At 39.2% G+C, this 22,685-nt stretch overlaps 2 protein-coding genes across 3 annotated transcripts in view; one reads left to right on the forward strand and one right to left on the reverse strand.

Annotated features, from left to right (window-relative positions):
* Rps6kb1 (ribosomal protein S6 kinase B1) overlaps positions 1-8,446 on the forward strand; it is a 42,053-nt gene extending 33,607 nt beyond the window's left edge. For both annotated transcript variants that reach the window (XM_075991220.1, XM_075991221.1), the window contains exons 13-15: positions 1,970-2,077; positions 4,489-4,601; positions 6,083-8,446. In XM_075991220.1, the coding sequence (XP_075847335.1) occupies positions 1,970-2,077; positions 4,489-4,601; positions 6,083-6,320 (459 nt within the window). In that variant the 3' untranslated portion in view covers positions 6,321-8,446. The remainder of the gene's footprint in view (positions 1-1,969; positions 2,078-4,488; positions 4,602-6,082) is intronic.
* A 2,496-nt stretch (positions 8,447-10,942) lies between these two features.
* Rnft1 (ring finger protein, transmembrane 1) lies at positions 10,943-22,451 on the reverse strand. Its single transcript, XM_075991223.1, has 9 exons — positions 22,299-22,451; positions 20,481-20,931; positions 20,226-20,302; positions 18,070-18,170; positions 16,686-16,839; positions 15,665-15,823; positions 14,337-14,402; positions 12,238-12,339; positions 10,943-11,677 (listed from the first exon to the last, which is right to left on the reverse strand). Exons 2-9 carry the CDS (start codon positions 20,878-20,880, stop codon positions 11,543-11,545), a joined length of 1,194 nt encoding a protein of 397 aa, XP_075847338.1. The 5' UTR covers positions 20,881-20,931; positions 22,299-22,451; the 3' UTR covers positions 10,943-11,542.
* Between the last annotated feature and the right edge of the window lie 234 nt (positions 22,452-22,685).

Raw genomic sequence — 22,685 nt, forward strand, 5'->3', positions numbered from 1 at the left:
CATGGTGGCTCACAACCATCTGTAATGAGGTCTGGTGCCCTCTTCTGGCCTTCAGGCACACACACAGAAAGAATATTGCATACATAATAAAAAAAAAAAACATAACAACTAAGCCATCATCACTTCTAAAAGGTTGACCATTTCTCCATTTGTTTGTTTTGATTTTTCTTTTTTACCCGTTATTTTTTCCCTCAATAAGGATTCATAGTCTATACATAGTTTAGATGCTCCTTATTATATACAGATGTCCCTTCTCATGTCTTCTGGCGATTAATTGAAAAAACTGGATCATCTGTCCTGTAGAATTCCTCAGATTAAAAAAAATGTGTTTTTTTTTTAATGTGTATGACTTTTTGGTGTAAACGTGATATGCAGTAGATATGTATGTGTGTCTGATGTTTGTGAAGGTCATAAGAGGGCATTGGATCTCCTGGAATTGAAGTTATGGATGGTTATGAGCCACAGTGTGGATACTGGGAACCTAAGCCTGGTCTTTTGGAAGAGTACCCAGTGCTCTTAATGGCTGGCCATTTTCCATCCCCAAATTCCTTACATTTTGCTAATTTTATCCCCATGGTGTCATATACTATATTAATCTATTTCCAAAATCTGGATAATTAAGGAACTTATTTAATACAGATGGAAGTCTTGGTGCTGTATGCTTTAACAAGGAGGCCTAACTTACAGTATAGTTTTATTTCTATCAGGCTGTTAGTAGTCATTAACGAATGCCTGTCAATCAATAGTTTTTTTGTTTTTTTGGTTTTTTTTGTGGATTTTTCGAGACAGGGTTTCTCCGTGGCTTTTTTGGTTCCTGTCCTGGAACTAGCCCTTGTAGCAATCAGTAGTTCTTAATCTGAGACCAAAGTCTAGAAACATTTTGGTTGTGTTGCAAGAGGGCCCTGCTACTAATACGACAGCACACACACAGCTCTCTACAAAAAAAAAAAAAAAATCAAGAACAGAAGCTGGAAAGATGGCTCATCGGTTAAAATGAACATTGACTATCATCCAGTGGACCTAGGTTCAATTCCCAGCACTAATATGGTGGCTCACAACTGACTGTAACTCCAGTTCTAGGGGATCCTACACCCTCTCGGGCCTCTACAGGCACTGGGCATGCATGTGATGCACACTTGCAAGCAAACACATAGATACATAAAAATTAAAATAATTAAATCAAGTCCAAAATGTCAGTAGTGCTGAGGTGAAAAACTCCAGTCCAGTTCTCTGTTCTCATTCAGGGTTTACACAATGGTCTCATTTTCTTATTCATTCTTTATTGCTAGAATTTTTCCATAAAGCAGACTTATCAATTGTTTTGTTACCCTAAGTATAGTTGGTACCAGGAAGACAGGCTAAATGTTATACTCTTTACTAGTCTTCAGAGTAATGAAATAGTTCCTTGGTATCTTCCAAATTGTACAGTGAGTTATATATTTTTTTGTTTGTTTTAGTGTCATGAGCTTAGATGTTTAATATATGCAATATTTTTCTGATTTTTCTTTCCTTTTTTTTTGTTTTTATTTTATTTTATTTTATTTTTTTTTTTTTTGATTTTCGAGACAGGGTTTCTCCGTAGCTTTTGGTTCCTGTCCTGGAACTACCTCTTGTAGACCAGGCTGGCCTCGAACTCACAGAGATCCGCCTGTCTCCGCCTCCCGAGTGCTGGAATTAAAGGTGTGCACCACCATCACCTGTACGTGTAGTTTCTAGGAGATACAACACCCTCTTTTAGTTTTTGTGGATACTAGGCTCACATATGATACGCAGATATACACAAACCACCTGTATGCATAAAATAAACACTAAAAATAAAAAATGATTGGTATCTTTCTACCTGCATCTTTTTTCTTGTCTGTGGCTGCTAAGATTATTCTGTGCAGAGTGTATATTGGGCTTGTAGCACCTTTGATTGATAGGAATAATAGACTAGTCACCATTTTCTAATAATGTTGTTCTTATGAAGCAATCTGAAGAGGATGTGAGTCAATTTGATTCAAAGTTTACACGTCAGACACCTGTTGACAGCCCCGATGACTCAACTCTCAGTGAAAGTGCCAACCAGGTTTTTCTGGTAAGTGAAGGAATTTCCAAGTTGCCATAGGATACTTAAGTAGGAGGATGATCAATGAGAAGTTCATGTGGGAAACCTGGGTGACTTTGCTTTTCCTTGGTAACTTAACTGGTCCCTGCAAAATAACTGATAATCTAACATTCGGTTTTAGAAATTACAATAAGAATGTTTGATTCTTTGGAGTGATTCATGTTTGGTTGAGTGCTAGTGATTTAAAATGATTTTTGGCTTAGCATCACAAAAACTATTTCATTATGGATACTAATTACTGAGTGGTGGTGGTGCACACCTTTAATCCCAGCACTCCTGAGGCAGAAGCAGGCAGTTCTCTGAGTTTAAGGCCAGCCTGGTCTACAGAGTAAGTTCTAGAACAGCCAGGGCTACACAGAGAAACCCTGTTTCAAACAAAACAAAACAAAATTATGGTTACTATCAGCCTGACTCTGCAGGGATTTGTAATGTTAATTTTTTTTTGTTTGTTTGTTTTTCGAGACAGGGTTTCTCTGTCCTGAAACTAGCTCTTGTAGACCAGGCTGGCCTCGAACTCATGAGATCCACCTGTCACTGCCTCCCGAGTGCTGGAATTAAAGGTGTGCGCCACCACCACCTAACTATAATGTTAATTATTAATATTTGATAGCAAAAACAGTGATTCATCTTTGATAATAAATGTATTATTTTTTGTTGAACAGGTGTCTGCCTATATCTCTAGTCCAAGGCCTCTTTAGAAATTAATCTAAAAATTTAGTTTCCAGAATAGCCAAAAAATAACTGAATAAACCCATTAAGATCCCACTTATTTGTATATTTTAACAACCTCAGGCTTAACAGATACTTAACTATACTTAGTTATGATGAGATCTCATTAAAACTAATGGAAATTTAAAAATTGAATAAAATGCAACTTTGTCTTTAGCCCACCAAAACATACAGAGAAATGGCCTCTGATATGCAGAACTATACCTTCCTCTTGGAGCTTCACTCAGAGCCTGCTGAGTATCATTTACTGTGATACATAAGCTCACATAATGAGGAGGAAAGCAGGTAGGCAATAGGACCAATGGTTGAACAAAGGAACATGCATCAAGAAAATGAGAGCCAGAGTCTAATAGCAAGGTTCAAAACAAAACTGAATCCAATACAACAGCAATTGTGCCCTGTATAGTGGAATTTTCATAATGTTGGCACTTGGTCACAAAAAACAAAAACAAAAAGAAACTCATATGGCTCGGTGATTAATAGTGTGTCTCACTCTTTCAGAGAAACCTGAGTTTAGCTCCCAGCACCTATGTTGGGTGGCTCACAACTACATGTAATGCAGCTTCAAAGGATCTGATGCCACGTGTCCTCAGGCATCTGCACTCGTGCACATACACACAGACATATATGCATTTATAAAATTTTTAAAATTAATTCCATACAATTACTGGTGTGAAAGCGGAAAGGTCACATGTGCTTCCAGGAGGAGGAGCGGGCTGCGTCCAGCCACCCTGCTAGCTTATTCCCCGAAATAACCACACAGAAATTGTATTAATTAAATTAATGCCTGGCTCATTATTTCTAGCCTCTTATTGGCTAACTCTCCCATATCAGTTTTACCCATTTCTAATAATCTATATATCACCATAGGGTCATGGCTCACAAATTCTAACCAGCGTCTGTCTCAGGTAGGAGAATCCTGGCATCTACCTCACTGCCCTTCTTCCCACATCCTGTTCTGTCTACTCCGCCCACCTAAGGGTTGCCCTATCAAAAGGCCAAGGCAGTTTCTTTATTCAACCAATGAAAGCAACACACAAACAGAAGAACCTCCTACACCACGTGCTAAATCAGAGAATTCTGATTTTACCTTGGCTTAGTTATGAGCAACTCTTGGATATTAATCCTATCAGATTTTATAAATGTGTGTATATATGTGTTATGTAAATATATATACATATATGTAATATATGTGTATAAACAATATGTGGCTGACAATGCACAAATTATTTATGTTTTTCTTTATAGTCAACATTTTACTGGTAAGCTGTATTTTTCTTGTTGAGTTTTTCCTCCTTACTCCCAACAATTGGGTAAAATTTTGTTATCTAGCATATGAGGCTTTCAAAGATATAAAAATGTAGATTGGTGGTGCACACCTTTAATCCCAGCACTAAGGAGGCAGAGGCAGGTGGATCTTTGTGAGGTTGAAGCAGCCTGGTCTACAATAGCGAGTTGTAGTTCAATCAGTAGTACATAGAGAGACCGTGTCTTGCAAAAATCAGAAGGTACAAAAGTGAGATCAAGGATAAGGAAGTATATACACAGTATATTTTTTATATATCATTGTGTTGGTGTGTCAGACTAAAAAGCCGTTTTCTTGATATGGATGACAAAACGTCATCCTGTAGTACACTGTTATTGTTTTTCAGGGTTTTACATATGTAGCTCCATCTGTGCTTGAAAGTGTGAAAGAAAAGTTTTCTTTTGAACCAAAAATCCGATCACCTCGAAGATTTATTGGTAGCCCACGAACGCCTGTCAGGTATTTGACTCTCTTACTCTTTATTCATGTTTATGTACCTGTATGCATGTTCATGTGTATGCAGCTGCGTACAGAGGGCAGCTTGGGTAGTGCTCCTCATGCTGTTTCTCTCTCACTGCCTGGAACTAGTCTGGTATGCTAGGCAGTGCTGGGATTACAACCATGCACCACAACACCCACTTGGTTTCTTACATGGGTTCTGGGTGTTAAACTGAGATCCTGTGCTTGCAAGGAAAACAGTTTTTAAGCCTAGAAGAATATAGCTTAAGAAATGCATGTACGTTACATAAATAAGAAGACTGTTATATTTTGCCTAATGTAAGCAATCTGTATTTTATATTTAAATGTTTGGGCCTCTCATACATTATATAGTTTGCCCATAATAAATGTCTTTATGATTTATCAACATTTTACATGTGCTGCATGTTATATGTATTACATATATAATACAGAATTGTTTCTTTTTTGTTGTTGTTTTTGGTTTTGTTTTGTTTTTTGAGACAAGGTTTCTCTGTTCTAGAACTCACTCTGTAGACCAGGCTGGCCTCAAACTCAGAGATCCTCCTGCCCCTGCCTCTTAAGCGCTGGAATTAAAGGCGTGTACCACCACCACCTGGCCAGAATTGTTCCTTTCTAATGAATCAAGCAGGGGTCAGAATAAACTAAGATAGAAATATACACAAATGTGTATATACCTGCCAAGTTATGCCAAGTGCACCTGCACACATGTGTGCACATTAAAAAACAAAAAAGGTGGTAGTAGAAAGCAAAAAAAAATGCGGAGGCTTTCACTAACTATGGTCAGCATGACCTCCCTAGAAGTGAAGTAACTTCTAGGAATAAGGAAAAAGCTAGTTATGCAAAGAAGTTACAGAAGTATTGGCAGTTAGAAGAGCAGTTGGTACAAAAGCCCCTGAGGAGGGAAACATGCCTTTTCTTGGAAATAAGAAGTCAGAGTTCCTGGAATGTGGTGGATGAGGAAAATGGCAAAGATTTGGGAAAGTATTTCATTTTAAATACAATGGGAAGCTGTTATAAGTGGAAGAGAAAAATGACTTAACGGTATGTCATCAAGGGCTTTAGGGGTCAAGTGCCAGAGGCAGAGAGGCTTGTTTGGACACACTAGTGATTAGTCTAGGGGAAAGATGGCTCAGCCTTTGCCTTTGTGACAGGGCACATGAAAATAAAATTAGAAAAATAAAGTCACAGCCTGGCGGTGGTGGCGCACGCCTTTAATCCCAGCACTCGGGAGGCAGAGGCAGGCGGATCTCTGTGAGTTCGAGGCCAGCCTGGTCTACAAGAGCTAGTTCCAGGACAGGCTCCAAAACCACAGAGAAACCCTGTCTTGAAAAACCAAAAAAAAAAGAAAAAGAAAAAAGAAAAATAAAGTCACATAGCCCTTCCCTTTAAACATCGGGGGAATATTTCTTGTTAAGATGGTCCTTGAGACAAATGAGTGACAGCTCTTCTTTGTCTTAAAGCCCAGTCAAATTCTCTCCTGGGGATTTCTGGGGACGAGGTGCTTCAGCCAGCACGGCAAACCCTCAGACACCTGTGGAGTACCCAATGGAAACAAGTGGAATAGAGCAGATGGATGTGACAGTGAGCGGGGAAGCATCAGCACCACTTCCAATCCGACAGCCGAACTCTGGGCCATACAAAAAACAAGCTTTTCCTATGATCTCAAAACGGCCAGAGCACCTGCGTATGAATCTATGACAAAACAATGCTTTTATTGATGCAAAAAGAAAACAATTCGGGGAAGGATGTGTGAACATCCTACAAGATAAAATGAGAATCAAAATGGCAGTCAACGCTATTACCTAGAATGCTTTGGAGAGAGGAAAAAATATACATGGATTTAAAAAAAATCAATCAATGGTGCAAAAAAATAAACCCACAAAAAAACTCAAGCAAAATAGTATTGTGGAACCCACAGACACATCGATGGACTGGTTCCTGTCTAGCGACATCTCAGCATTAGCAAGGGTTTTCACGTTGATGGCTCCAAACCGACAGTATTAAGGGTAGGATGTTGCTTCTGAATCACCGTTGAAGCCTGAAGATGTCAAAGAAGGGTCATCCTTTCATAGGCAAAGTATGAGATTGCCTGTAATACTTGCAACTAAGGACAAATTAGCATGCAAGCTTTGTCAAACTTTTTCCAGCAACACGAATCAAAGACAAAAGAAACTTATCGATTGATGTTTTACGTGCAAACAACCTGAATCTTTTTTTTATATAAATATATATTTTTCAAATAGATTTTTGATTCAGCTCATTATGGAAAACATCCCAAACTTTAAAATGCAAAATTATTGGTTGGTATAAAGAAAGCCAGCTTCTGTTTCTTCTCTTGATGAAATAAAATACAAATGAATCATTGTTAACCACAGCTGTGGCTCTTATGAGGGCTTGGGGTAAACCTGGGGTGTTTTTTGTTTTTGTTTCAGTAACCTAGCTGCAATACCTTTCTGTAATACTAGAAGAAAAAAGTCTGTTTAATCATTTCTACTTGCAGTACTGTTGTGTGCTAGGTGTAACTGCAAGCCTTGGGAAAGGCAGAAGTTATATGTTCTACATTGCATCCTTGCCCTGGGCCTGCACTGCACTGGAAAAAAAATCGCCACCTGTTCTCATGTCAGTATTTGGGTCAAGCCCACAGCCGAGGAAAGACAGAAGAAAGTCAGGCTAAAGTGCATAACTAGGGCAGTAAGCAGGAGAGACAGAGACCTGCAGGGAAGAGGGTTGCCATGGTCCACCCTCAGTCTGTCTCTTCTCAGCATATTGGGAAGGTTTTCAGTTTTACTTTGTACTGTTTTTTGCTGTTTACCTTCCTTAACATTTTTTTCCCTCAAGAGTTTAAAAAAAAAAATGGTGTTTTTTCCCTCCTATTCTGGGGCTACATTTTTTAATTGTAAAAATATTTGATGGCCTTTTGATGAATGTCTTCCATAGTGAATAAGAAAACTTAGTGGCTTAATTTAGGAAACATGTTAACCAGACATTGTTTTTGAAAATGTAACAAAATCTACATAAGTGATTTACAGGTACAAAGAATAAAAATAAAGGTAACTTTACCTTTCTTAAATACTTCCTGCCTTAAGGAGCATTTCCATGACTAGCTGGTGAGACGGTTTAATAACTGCAGAGCTTTATAAAATATGCTTCAGTGCATACTGGTCTAGGTAAATGGTCACACTGCGAGTCTTGTCACTTCACTTTGTTGGTCTTTATGTCTCCCGTCTGTGCAGCTCATTTGGTATAGTTGCAGCCCTAGGGTTTCTTTACACAGATGCTCTTGCTATGTTCTTCATAGGATCCAAGCCATAAAATTCCTTATGCACGTCAGAGCCAGTCAGGAGAGATGAAGCTTGCTTCTTTAAATTGTAATTGAAGTGAGATGGGAGGGAAGTTTAACAGTGAGCAAAAATAGAACCTTGAGGGGGCTGGAGAGATGGTTCAGAGGTTAAGAACACTGGCTCTTCCAGAGGTCCTGAGTTCAATTCCCAGCACCCACATGGTGGTTCCCTACTGTCTATAATGGCAGTCCAATGGAACCAGATGCCCTTTCTTTCTGGTGTACATAACTTATGGACAAAACACCCACATACGTGAAATACATAAATCTTTTTTTTTTTAAAAAAGTCATGACAGATGATTGGAAATACAATCGTTCAATTGTGGCAGTAAATGAGAGAATTGATAACTCCATCTTTGGACAGAGATGCTTTATATCATCTAATTCTCCCTCCTGGATCTCTGACTGCAGCTGCTTTTGAGAACTTTGTGATTGCAGCAGTAAATGACGAGCTGCGGTGATGATTAAAGGCAGAAATTGTAAAGTTGTTTTTTGATAGTTTGTGGTATCTTTAAAAACAGACTCCCCTTTCCCTCAAAAACCCCACCTATGGTGATGCATATAGGAATTATTTCAGACTGCAAATGGCTTGTGCTACTCTGATACCTGTTTCCAAATGTGTTTACTGACTATAGCGTTGACTGCCTGGCCAAATTCCATAAAACTTACACCAAACAGTTCCTCCTCAGCCCTAGTTGCTATATGTGCACTGTGACTGCCCCATAATTAAACTGTTTAACTGTAGTAGTGCCAGCAATAGTGGCAAGTACTGCAGCTTTTTTGCGTAGAAAGCATTAATTATACACCTTCCATCTACACAATGTATAGCTTTTCTATCACAACATTAAGTGAAATTGATTTCTCATGCTGTGACAAGTTGATTGAGAAATTGTTTCATAATGGATATTCCTACTATGACTGTGAAAACATGTCAGGTGTCACATGCGTGCCACAGACAGAAAGCACACGCCTATGCAATATGGCCTACTCTGTATTTATTTGTAAAAACTGAAGCGCAAAGTATATGTTAATACTAGTTTGAGTTTATAAGAGAGGTGTTCATGCTTGTACCAGGTAAGTGTATAAAGAAGATGAAGTGCTTTTTCTTTTATTATCTGATTATTTTCTTTAAAATCAGCTATTACAGGATATTTTTTTATTTTCTACATGCCATTTTTTAATTAAAATGAACTGAAGTTTACTAAATTTGTTTTTTAAGGTTTGTAGTGTTACAGAATAACTAAACTGGGATTTATAAACCAGCTGTGATTAACAGTGTATTAATTATTGAACTTGAACCAGACCTTTAGGAAAATTATGTTTCTTTCCCTTTTATGATCTTAACTTCAAGGATTTTTTTTTTCCCATACTGTTTTTGAGCTAGAAGATAGTTTGAGATTTAGGGAAAGGAGGATGCATGTGTGAGACTCCATAAATTCAACATTCTGTACTATAGATAACAATTAAAAACAAAACATCTTAGTATTAATATTGTGAGCCTTGGATATCATAATTAATATAGGACCTTTTTAAAACTATTCAGTTAGTTGTATTTCCTAGCTTACAAGGGCTAGATCGAAGATAATTCCCATGAGAATTGTTGAATTTATGAAGGATGGATTTTGAGGCTTTGAAAATCGTTAATATCTAAAAGAGTCAATACCCAAAACATCTGCCTTTGTTGTAGGGACAGATAATAGCTAGCTGGACAAAACAGTCATAATATTCATCACGTAGGACCTGTGGTCTGTTGCTGATTAATACAGTACTTTTCTCATGTGACTCTTAACACTACAGCACAAGTATTATTTCCCTGGATTCTCTGGAGAAGCATCTGGAAGATGGGTTTCTGACAGTGTTTGCTCTTTAAACTGTGTTCGCTTCTACCCCAAGTTGGCTTTGCATCTATTAAATAGTTCTTCAGCTGCCTTATTACGAGTGCTATAAGGGCAACACCTTTTCTGCTTTTCATCTTGTATTTAGTTTACTGTATTAAGATATTTGATTTCAGATTGAATGAATGTAAATAGAAATTAAATGCAAATTTGAATGAACATAAAATAGAAGTGTTTTTTTATTACCTGAGAGAAAAAAGTATACATATTTACTATAGTATACATACCAGATGTACATTTTTCATTAACATGTTAGATATGTTCATGGTCTCATATGTAATAAACTACTTTTGTATGAAACAATTAGTTATAAAACTTTCTCCTGAGAAATTAGAGCTATTAAATATATAACAAATTTTAGTGTTGACTTTATGTAGTAAATGTTAAACATCTTTGTTATTTTGAATACACTTGAATTCTTTCCTTTTAAAAATATGCAGCAAGCTATGTGGAATCTAACTTCACATAAAAATCATGGGAATACCTTTTTATATATTAATAATCAATAGTTTGCTTACTTACACCTCATAGCTACCTTTGACAATGTAATGTTTACGCACAAAATAATGTAGTGCTCAAATGTAGCAAATATAATGTCTAGTATATGGTAACCACTTCGGGTGGTAACTTACCATCCCTGAAGCCTTCATATCACGCTAAGGTGTACAGAAATTCTCCAGCTGAAGTTACCTCTAAAAAAAGGTATTACACATAGGTTTGTGGCCACTGCATGCATGTAAACGTCAGAAGACAAGAGAAGTCAGTTCTCTCCTTCCACCATGTGGGTCCCAGGGATTGGAATAAGTTCATTGGGTTTGGTGGCAAGCATCTCTATCTACTGAGCTAGTCTGCCAGCCCAGAAGTTACCAGTTTATAAAATATAGTAGTATCTCTCTCTCTTTGGTGCTCAGAGATCTTCCTGCCCCTGCCTCCTAAGTCCTGTTATTAAAGGTACATGTCACTGCATTACAACCATTCTTTAAAACACTATTGTGTGTGTGCATGTGTGTAGAGGTCAGAGGTCAACACAAAACTGAACAGTACAGGTGACGGCAAGAAGCACATATATGAGGTCCACAAAGTGATTGAATCTAAATCATTTATTCTCACTGATTGCTTGTCATAAGGCATAATACAGTATTAAAATATATCATCCTCAATAAATCTTCACTTAGAAAATGTGATTGTTATAGGTAAAATATAGCATTTAGAACTTTCATTGAAAAATACAATTTTATGAAAAATTTAAGCATTTTTAGAATGGGGATTATAAAAGTCTGATGAAGAAAATTGTTTCAGATACTATGTATCTTAAAATAGGCAAAATCTTTACTCTGAAAACCATGTCAGGAAATAGTACCTGCACCCCTTTAAAGTGGCTAGTTCTAGTTGCTAATTGCTGTTTTGGTATTATTAACAAGAAAAACCATTTCTAATTTAACACTGCAATTATCTGTCAAATAAGTGGAATAAATTTGTATACTTTTTAAATTTAATATATACTTCAAAAACACAAGGCTCTTGCACTTAATCTTTAAGAAATTGAACTACAAACATGTCTCTTAATACCTTAAAACCATCTGGAAACATTTTTTCTACTCCTGGAAATCAATTATCATGCCTTTATCAATAGTTACCATAACCAGATAAAATTAATGTTTTGTGTCCTTAACAGTTTATACAACTTAGTATATCTGAAGGTGCAATGAAGTGGCTCCATCTTTCCATTTGTTTATACGATCTGAAATCACAGTTCTGCACAGTGGACAAGTTTTCTCTCTGTTAAACCATAAGGTAATGCATTCTTCACAGAATATATGCTGTAAAGGAATGAAGAACCAGATCTTACATATCATACTTCAGAGGATCCAATTCTTTCAAGTTTTTGAGAGAGCATCTGGCCCAGCAGTTTACAAATGAGTAAGTGACTGTTTTAATGGTAGAGCCACTACAAGTGTTCTGACTGCCACTGAACTGTTTTGCTAGGTGCCTTTTAAGTGTGATTACTTACCTGCTTAGTGGAAACTTGCTTGCAGTTACTATGAAATATGGCAAGGAGCCTCCTTATACATTTAGTAACAAATGCTGCCACTGATGATCAAGACTAGTATCCATTTAGAAACAAAACCTGTTTTTCAGCTGCTCTGGTATCTAAGTTACTGACCAAGTTACCCCCGCCCCTCAGAGGTTCCTTTGCACAAAAATCATCAAAACATCATCAGAACATAAGGGGCATGATTTAGACAATCTATCACATCCTCCTTAACAGTATGTACCCAGAACGCAATTTTCCACTAAATATTCCCCTCATTGTCATATAATAAACATAATTTTCTCAAGTCAGAGAAAAATGCTGTATGCAGTTTGCTTAGAAATTTACCTGACAAATGAGAAGAACTGGCTTCTGAAATTCAGCTTGACATATTGAACAAATACCATCCGCATCTGAACACTGTCTCTTGCTAGCAGGCACTCCATAACTCTATGAAGACAAATTCCATTAGAAGAAGTTCCTCTGGAGAGTCTGGTTTTGAACTGGCCAGGGTATGGCTCAGTGGCAGCACACATGCAAGTCCCAAGGCTCAATCCCCAGTACTGTGCCAATAAAAAGAATTTCTTCAAAAGTCCTAAAAATAGTTTGAGTTCCTTAAGGTCTTGACTTTCTTACTGAAGTCAGCAGGGTTTAATTGTTAACCATAACAGTGAAAGCTCTCTATAGACATGAAGGGAAAGGTGGTAAACAACATTGGTGCTGTCATGGATAAAGTGAGATGGGTGTTAGTTATGATAGGCTAACAAAATTAAACCAAAACTAAAATTAATTAATAAAATTAATTATCAAGTTTGAAGCTGATAATATAGATTTCAGAATCAAGTCAGGATACTGTTTAGATGGTCTTGATAACAATTTCCCTTCGATAAAGTGCTATTTAGCAGAATACTCTACAGGTAGTTATCCTGAAAAGTTTTTAGAATATCTTTTGGGGGGGGGGCTGAAGAGGTGGTTGTGCATGGCTTTAATCCCAACACTTGGGAAGTAGAGGCAGGTGGTCTCTCACTTTGCAGCTAACCTGGTCAACAGAGCAAGTTCCAGGATAGCCAGGGCCACATTGAGAAACCCTATCACAAACCAACTATTTTTGTGGTTTGGAGAATCCCTTTAGATGAACACACCCCAACAGGTATGCATATATGTACTTGGGATCTCCTAGGGAGACTCAGGAATAAGTCTGTGTCAGTAACTGATTCTCTGTCTCACAGTGAAGATAGCAATGAGGGTGTTTGGTATTTTGTTTTTCTTCTGTGTTGCATACTGAATGTAGGGCCTCACACATGTGTCAGACAAGCATGCTATGAGTTACAGCCACAGCCCACAGGACATTTTTATGAGGTTATTTTCAGCACTAATCTTACTAGATTCAACTAAGTGAAATGGCTGACACTTATAATTCTGAATTTTATTGTAGTTTTTACTTTCTTTTTGTTGTGTTTCAGCAGGTTTCACATGCTGGCCTTGAATTCACAAGAAATTTGCCTTCCTCTGTCTCCTGAGTGCTGAGATTAAAGGCACTTGCCACCATAGCCAGCTAGCATTTGCTTTCACATCATCAATTACCTTAAAGCAAAGGTATCTTGGCCAGTTAATTTGAACTACTCTGTAGATAATTTTTTCCATTTACTTGTTTGTTTCAGACTTTATTGCTAAATCACTTAGGCTGGGATCACTTAATCCTGGGATCGGGGGCTCTTCCCTACCCATCCTTTTTCCCCTCCTTAAAAAAAAAAAAAACTAATAGTATGTTATGAACTGGAGATACAGTTCTTGGTAGAATGCTTGCCTAGAAAACTTAATTTTCTAATACAGAATTGAGTAAGAGGAAATTTCCATTAATATGAAAACTGCAAGGGACATGATTTTTTACTGAGTTGTCTTCAAAATAAAATTATGCTCAAGTGGGATAGGGAAAGTATTAATGAACCTATATAAAACACCCATGGATTTAAAAAGGAAAAGGAGCAAAAGTCTATGACAGGATTTTTAAACGTGTATTTATGAATCCTAAAAGATGTCCAGTGACTGAATTGCTTGCTGTTGTGCTTTAGTACAGGCTATGTGAGACCACTAAGTCTCAGCTCCAGAACAACAGATTGAAAGGACAAACAGGCATTCAATACATAAGCATTGGTGGACAATGAAATTTAAGAAACTGCTTATGGGCCGGGTGGTGGTGCAGGCATTTAATTGAGAGTCAGAGGCAGGCGGATCTCTATGAGTTTGAGGCCAACTGGTCTACAGAGGGAGTTCCAGGACAGGCTCAAGGAATTAAAATTTCTTTATCATTATAATCCCAAGTGCCAGAATATTAGAAAATAATCTCATAATGGAAAAGAAACATCTGGTGAATTTCTACTTGTAAAACTACTGAAGAACTGAGAGTGAAGCAAGGCAGAAGTAGTTTCTTAACTGTAAGTACTTACTGGTCGTGTAAAAAATACTCGCAAAACCTGCCTGAAAGTTCTCAAGTGTCCAAAAAAGTCCAAAAGCTAAAAGAGGAAGAGACAGTTTATTAATTCAAGCTAAAAGGAAGAGACAGTTTATTAATTCAAAATCTCTATATGCTAAATCTAAAGACCAAAGGTGAAATTCAGTTCCCACCTAATATTCATTGTATGCCACAGCTAGGCATGCAATTATAAATCATTTCAAGTTTAATAAACTAGTGCAGAGCTCTTAACCTAGAGCTACAATTTAATGAAGACGAATAACCCTATGTCAAAGACACTGCCACGGACTAGCAGTGCTGTTCCATTCGTCCCTGGGACCCATGCAGAGGCTCTCAACCACCTCTGACTCCAATCCCAGGATTGTTCACCTCTGCAGGCCTCTGAGGGCACTGCACTCATGTGATACACAAATATAAATACAGGGGAAACACTCATATACAAAAAATAAATCAACTTGATTCAAATACCCTTGGCATTTAGATTTAAAAACTTCACTAGGTGGTGGCAGCAGTACTCACTAATCCCAGGGGAGGCAGAGGCAGGAGGATCTTTGAGTTCAAGGCCAGCCTGGTCTACAGAGTTCCAGGACAGCCAGGGATACACAGAGAGACCCTGTCTCAAAAAAAAAAAAAAAAAAAAAAAAAAAACCACCACAAAGTTTCATTGTTCTACATGAGTTCCAGGGCAGCCAGAGCTGTTCCCGTCTCAATCTCTCCAGACACACACAATTAAAAAGTTTCATAGGGCTACACAGAGAAACCCTGTCTTGAAAAACCAAACAAAAAAAGATTGATAAAATACTAAATTGAAGAGATCAGGCATAAAGGGAGGAGGGCAAGATATCCCATGGGTTTGAGAACTATATGTATCACAAATGGTACTGTGAGGGTTTGTGTGTTTTCTACTCATTCCCCAGAGATATCACAGGTATGTAAGTCTACCCCGCAACTCAACAAGAATGGAGACACAGAGCTTGGCATGGTGTCAGGTACTTTTAAGACACCCTAAGCAGCAGAACAAGAACCAGTGCAGTACCCTGCTTCCCCAGACCACTAGGTTCCTTCTACCCTTTCTGGATATCTCTGGAGGCAAGGTCTTGGTAGGCCTGCCAACACTGGCAAACCTGCCTCAGCCTCCTTTGTAGTTGGGATTACAAGTACCCCAGCTCTACATTTCTAAATAGTTAAGAGTCTGCTATTACTTCCAGCTAGTGATATGAACATAAATTTTGAGGTAACTTAGTAGCAATATAAAATCAGTGATCAGAAGAGTCACTCTGCCAGGGTTATAATGTTACTTACTTTTAGTATGAGGTAGAGTAAAGCCAGCAATATCCCAAGACTCCATCTAGTTACATTACCAAACTCCCCATAGCTTATAAGGTACCGAAACCAAACTGGTATGGGGACAAAAATTCGGTAACACTGACATAATTCTTCTAAAAGCATGTACCAATAACCCTAAAAAAGCAAGAAAAAAGAAATAAATCCAGCTACCCAAGGTATTAAACACATAGCAGATATTTAATATTGGAAGGAGAACATCATGAGTATATAATACACTAATCCCATGAAATTATATTTCAGAATTATGATTAACACTGACAAATTCAAATTGACTATCACATACCATTGTCATCACATGGCTTGCTTTAAGTATTTCCAAAATTGGCTCATTTCCCAATTGTTGGGCCAGCAAGATGACTCAGTGGGTATGGGTAATGACCTTAGTTCAATCTCCAGAACCCACATGGTGGAGAAGTAAATAAATGTGAAAGAAAAAGTTTTAATGTGTAAGTTGGGTTTGGTGACTCACATTTGTAACCCCAGAATTGGGAGGTTAAGGTAGCAGGACTGCAGTTAGTTCCAGATTAGCTCAGGCTGTGGAGTGAAACCTTGTCTCTAATAGTAAGTCACTGACTGCTTATGTAATCGTTTTATAAACTGGCAATGCCTTGGACCAAAACAGAAGTACAAATCTAGAATTTTCCCATATATAATATGAAGATTGAGTTTTCAATTATGCCGGAAGCAAATGTAATCCTTAGCCAAGTAAGTTAGTATTTTCAGTTCAAGTACTTGAACAAATGGTTGCCAGGGATATTTTTGTGTTGGAGAGATGGCACTGCAGTCAACGGTACTTCTTGCTCCTCCAGTGGACCTGAGTTGGGTTCCCAATACCCACATTAGGCAGCTCAAATGCTTCTAACTCCAGCCCCAAGGTATCTGATGCCCTCTTCTGGCCTCTAAATGAAGAGGCATTTCAATGAAGACTACTAGGTTTTGCTAACATCATTCCAATAAGCATTAGTTAGTTTCTTACCTTTGATTTAAAAGGCATGATGAAAGAAGGCACCAATAAAATTAGGCATTTTAAACCCATGAAGAAGAATTTTAGAATGAAGTCTGTAATTCCAACAATCCAAAGAACTTCCCAAAAGCTCAACTGATCCAGTGTAGGATTTAAGAAAATTAAGCTACCAAGAGAAAAGCATAAACACTTATGAAGGCAATATACAAATGTAAAGTTTGCTGCAGTACTTCACATATTTCACATACAGTTAAGTGCCCTACCAGTGAACAACCCCGAGTCTGTTTTTTTCTGGTGTCTATCAATACACTCCTACAGCAGCTCTAAGTTAGAGGTGCAGTGCCTTTCATGTCTGGGCTGGGCCCTCTTCTTCTTCCTTTCCCTGGTTGATTTTGTGCAGGTCTGTGAGCTCCTTTTATGTTGTGTGTTCCTTCAGACCGGGTATCACTGTCACCTAGGCTGGCCTCATTAGAATTACAGGCTATACCCAGACAGTCTTTTTTAAGTACTAGACATGTTCTGGAAACACAAATTTAAAAGTATGTGTTTGTGTGTGTTGTGGGGATGGGATGTGCATGTCTGAGTGCAGGTGCAGAGGGCATCAGATCACTGAGCCTCTGAACTGGAGTTTCCTGGAAAAGCAGCGGATGCTCTCAGCCATGGCACTATCTTTCCAGCCCGAGGTCATTCTTGTTTCACACTCAACCTAGTTTCACACTCTCTACCACTCCTTACAGCCCAGATGGGTTAATATTGATTACATTGAACCTAGGCCTTCTAATTATTTGATTAAAGCAGAAAATTCGGAATATCTGACATGAAAATGCATCTTAACCATGTGTTTTAATGACTCATTTTTAGAAACAAAATGTTGATTTTTTTGGGTACTAAATAAACACTGATTAAAACTGTAAATGGCACATATCTATATTTTCAGCATTCAAGAGGCCAAGGCAGGAGGACTGCAAAGTGGAAGGCACCCTAGACTACACAGTGAGACTCTGTCTCAAAAACAAAAAAACAAGCCAGGCAGTGGTGGTGCATGCCTTTAATCCCAGCACTTGAGAAGCAGAGGCAGGAGGATCTCTGTGAGTTTGAGGCCAGCCTGATCTACAGAGCGAGTTCCAGGACAGGCTCCAAAGCTACACAGAGAAACCCTGTCTCGAAAAACAACAACAACAACAACAAAAAACAAAAAACAAAAAACTGATCAAACAAATCCACTTATCAAAAAGTATTTATTGAGCACATGCTATGTGCCAAGGTACTGGGGATACAAATGTGTAAGTCACACCTGTCAATCATGAAAGGAGACTGAACTATAATAAGCATTATATAGTCAAAGTGCCATGGAATAAATGATAAACAACAAAAGTATACGAGGATCTCTAGTTACCTGTAATAAAGTGATTCAGAATGAAAGGTGTAATATAAAAGAATAGAAGAACCTGCCAGGAACACCAGTAACCAAGCACACTGAATCTTTGATGACCGTTCCTGAAAAAGAAACAATTTTGTAATTTATGTGTTATGTTGGGCTAGAATTACTAGTATCATTTTAAGTTGATGATCAATTTATTACTTTAGAATGTTTTTTAAATTATTCTTAATCTGCTAAATTGTTCATTGTCACAACCACTGTTTTTGTTAATTAGTCTTTAATAAACAAAATTTAAAACTACAAGCTGAGCTGGACAGGCTGGACAGTGGTAACACACACCTAAATCCTAGCACTCAGGAGGCAGAGGCAAGTGGACCTCTGTGAGTTTGAGGCCAGCCTGGTCTACAGAGTGAGTTCTAGGACAGGCTCCAAAGCTATACAGAGAAACCCTGTCTCAAAAAACAACAACAAAACAAAACAAACCAAATGAAACAAAACAAAATACAAGCTGGGCACAGTGGCACACACCTTTTATCAATCCCAGTACTTGGAAGGCAGAGGCAGGCGGATCTCTGTTGAGTATGAGGCCTGAGCTACAGAGTCTCAGGACAGCCAAGACTGTATAGAGACCCTGTTTCAAGCCACCACCCCCATAAAGAATCTAAAAACACAAGACTTAGAAGTCAAAGAAGCAAATCTCCACACTGACATAAAGGACCTGCCCAGAGCAATCTTTACTTTTGCTGCTTCTTTCTCTTCCATAAAACAAAAATTTTTAAAAATGAATGTTCAAGTAAATAAGTTCATAAATATGCAATAATTTTGATCTTTGAAATTCAAGTTTTAATTACTAGTTTAATTCAAAGTTTTACAGTTGAGCATGCTAATCCAACTATTTGAGCACTAACATGATGCCCCATGTGGAAAGTTCCTCACCTGATTTCACTGCCAATCAAAACCCAGTGCACTAATACTATATAAAGCTGCCTCTAGACTATGTGGATAAGGCAGACAGACATACATGAAAGACACCTCACTATGTACAGGCAAACTTAACAAAATTAAAGAAATCCCGGGTGGTGGCAGTGCATGCCCTTAATCCCAGCACTTGGGAAGCAGAGGCAGATGAATCTCTGCGAGTTGGAGACTAGCCTGATCTACAGAGCAAGTTCCAGGACAGGTTCCAAAGCTACACAGAAAAACATCCCCCAAAAAATTAAATAAAAAATGTTACCAGGCAATGGTGGCACATACATTTAATCCCAGCACTCAGGAGGCAGAGGCAGGTCAATCTCTGTAGACCAGGCTGGCCTTGAATTTAGAGATCCCCCTGCCTCTGCTTCCTGAGTGCTGGGATTAAAGGCCTGTGCCACCATGCCCAACCTTGTACTAGTATTTTTGTTATTTATTATTTTTTCTTTTTCTAAAGACAGTGTTATGTTAGAATATAACACACCTTGGCCTGGTGCTCACTACATATTCCAGACTGATTTTAAATTCACGGCACTCCTCCTGCCTCAGCTTTCCCAGTGTTGGAATTAGACGAACACAACCACCAAACCCAGCATTAATCTGTGCTAGTATAAACTATGCATTAAATTTTTGTTAATAGGCTATACTATAAATTCCTAGATATGATCCCAGCACTCGGGAGGCAGAGGCAGGTGGGTCCGAGTTTGAGGTCAGCCTGGTCTACACTGTGAATTTCAGGACAGCCGGGGATACACGATGAGACCCTGTCTCAAACATAAATAGACACATAAAATGACCAGTGCCCATTCATTCAATGCTCCATTTTACTTATTTTTTCAATCTTATGGTACATCAACTAAGGTTTTTAATGATATCATACTACTTAATATGTTTCAATCAACTCATGAAGTACGAAGGCCCTTGCCAAGCTAGATCAAATAGGGTGGTCTAAGTCTTTTATCCTCTTATCTATATTTTCTTTATTAGGAACTGAACAACAAAAGTAAGGTGAGGTAACTAAGCATTAGGACAGGTAACTTATTACAAGTCATTTAGAAAACCAGATTAAGTATGTGGTAAACATCAGAACTTATCCTGTTGCTTTCCAGTCTTCTTGAAAGTTACTTCTATTTCTCTCAAAGTTATCTCTAATTCTGTAGAGAGAAACAGTTAATAATTTAGTTGCTTGTTATACTTACTCTTAGAAAAACCTGATTTACAATGCTTTTGTTTGCATACATAAAAGTTGTTAGCAGCCCAATTCCAAGAGAAATTCCTGTTAGAAAATAAGTTCTAGTTAATTGAAAGAAAAGAAAAAAACCAAGATTATATATGCTAATAATATAAATTAAAACATAATTTTAAAAGTTAGCAATCAAAATACATAGGTTAAAATTATCAGTAAAAAGAGAAACTGAATTCAATAATTGAGTCAATGTTTTGTCATTTCCTACCTGTTATATGCTGCATAACAAGTTTAATACCCAGAATCAAAATATAAGGAAGACTTTTTTGCAGCCACTTGAAGAGATAGCGGAACTCTGAGAAGGAGCCACTTCCATGTTCTCCAGATTCTGTGGCAAAGTCCTCAGGAGGCCTCGCTTCACTGTGGGAGTGACTCCGGAAGCGAGTATGTGCACACCCGTGGGCACAGCTGCAGGCACCTGACCTTGTATTTCTAGAGCTCGGATTTTCAGGATGCTCCTTAGGTCCGGAGTTTATTTGGATATGTATGTCTCCAGGATGAAAAGAAGACCCTTCTGTCGATCTTGACGGGTGAACACACTGGGAGGCTGGAGCATCATCACTTGCGGTGCCTGGAGGATCATGCAGTTGACTACAGCTGGCTTGCATGGCCCTGAAATAGTTTTTCTCTAAGATGTCTCTGCTTCAGGACTCTTTCTTCTTCAAAAATAAAATCAAAGAGCAGAAAGCACTGTGAGTTAACAGTTAATCACAAGCGGTATACTGTGCTTAGGTGTCCTTTATTCACTAAGGGAGGAGCGGACAGTCACAGATGATCTTTCAGGTTTGCTGACACTACTTCTTCCATCTCTGCTACTGCCAAGGCTCTGCTCCCCCAGCCCCAATCCCAAAGTCAATTTAGCAAATCAATGTGTTTAACTGATTTAGGGGTTACTAAAATACAAAGCATACTTAATGAACATTTGCTTTTGAGCCGCAGATGTCTTGACTTCTCTAATGCCAAAAGACATAAGCAAAAAGTCCAAGAATGGGTGCCCAGCTTATACCACTATGAGGAGCAGTACCCATACCGAGTATGTATGTAGGCACATGGACTCTGAGCAAGAGCCCACATTAATAAGTTTACTAAGGGTAGGTGAGACGGCTCCGTCAGTAAAGGTACCTCCAGCCTAGTCTAGTCTGCTGATCTGAGTTAAATCCCGGAACCCAGATGGTAGAGGAATGAACTGACTCCCACAAGTTGTCCTCCCTCCCTTCCTCCCTAATCTCCCTCCCCCGCCCCACCTCCACTAAATCAACGTAACAAATTTTTAAAAGATTCACTAATGCTTAGAAGGAAAAAAAAATCAGTGCCTTATTAAGCATCAAAAGATAAACATTTCATTTGGTTGACCTAGACATTTCATTTTATGTTGGAAAAGCCTTTCCAACGCTAATAAGGTTTTCGGTAATTAACAGTGTTGTTACTCCTCAAAAGAATGTTACTGAAATACCTTTGAAATGGGGTTGTTAGGGGGGGAGTCATCACGTAATTGCTAAGTGATGCTTTAGTGTGAATAAGGAGTTCACTTCTGGAAGAAAAATGCCACCATGGGCGGGTGTGTGGCGGGGATAGGGGTGTCAGAAGGGAGGCTGTGGGCAGGGCAAGATCCCTACATGATCCAGAGTGGATCTCGGACAAGGGTGCCAGTCGCAGAGTCCACACCGCCGGGCCTCTCCCGTTTCTCCCGCGAGGGAGCAAACTGCGGCCGGGCTTGTTCGGGAGCCGTGCAGTTACTGTGTGACGTTTCGGCGAAGCTCTGAAGCCTCGGCGGCCGGATCTCCTCACTCTCTGAAGAGCGACTTGGGACAGGACAGTTTGTGTCTCTGCTATAAAAAGGGAGGGAAAAAAAAAACCCCAAACAACTACCTTCCTGTCCTCCTTCATACATAAACAAGAGAAGGGAAAAGGAAAAGTAAACGCCAACTCTTCCGGAATCTGCGAAGACCGAGTTCTCCACCCACGTCCGAACCTCGGCTCTTCTCCCCGGAAACCCTCCTCCTCACCGCCCTTCCCCAGGCCTGACCTCTCATGACCAGGAGCGGGTGGCCTCGGCAGCCACGATACCAACAGCCCGACACGCCGCCGCAAACCCTTCTCCTTCTCGCCAAGCCTTCAGCCTCAGACGACACCAGCAGCAGTGACGCTCCGCCTGGCCCCGCGGAGGCGCGCGCGTTCCCCAGACGTCGTCGTGCGCGACCCTCCTTCGCCAAGCCACGCCCTCGCCTGCGGGAGGCGGGCGCCCTTAGGCCCCGCCCCGCTCCCATCCTGGCCCCGCCCTCTCCGGGCAGAGAGGGGAACCTTTAGGCCCCGCCCCGCGCTCATCCTGGCCCCGCCCCCACTCGGAGGGTGAAGGAGGGAGGAGAAGGGAGGGCGGTGCGTCTAAGTATCCTGGCCCCGCCCAGTCGCCTTG

The sequence above is a fragment of the Microtus pennsylvanicus genome, chromosome 11 (genome assembly GCF_037038515.1).
Source record: "Microtus pennsylvanicus isolate mMicPen1 chromosome 11, mMicPen1.hap1, whole genome shotgun sequence".
Classification (NCBI taxonomy): domain Eukaryota; kingdom Metazoa; phylum Chordata; class Mammalia; order Rodentia; family Cricetidae; genus Microtus; species Microtus pennsylvanicus.

Excerpts from the sequence above, each read along its gene's own strand:
- Rnft1 (XM_075991223.1), bottom strand. The coding sequence starts at position 20,880 with ATGCAAGCCAGCTGTAGTCAACTGCATGATCCTCCAGGCACCGCAAGT. Across the intron at positions 15,824-16,685 it reads TCATGCCTTTTAAATCAAAG|GGTTATTGGTACATGCTTTT; the intron begins GTAAGAAACTAA and ends TTGCTTTTTTAG. Across the intron at positions 11,678-12,237 it reads CAGTTCTTCTCATTTGTCAG|CATATATTCTGTGAAGAATG; the intron begins GTAAATTTCTAA and ends ATTCCTTTACAG.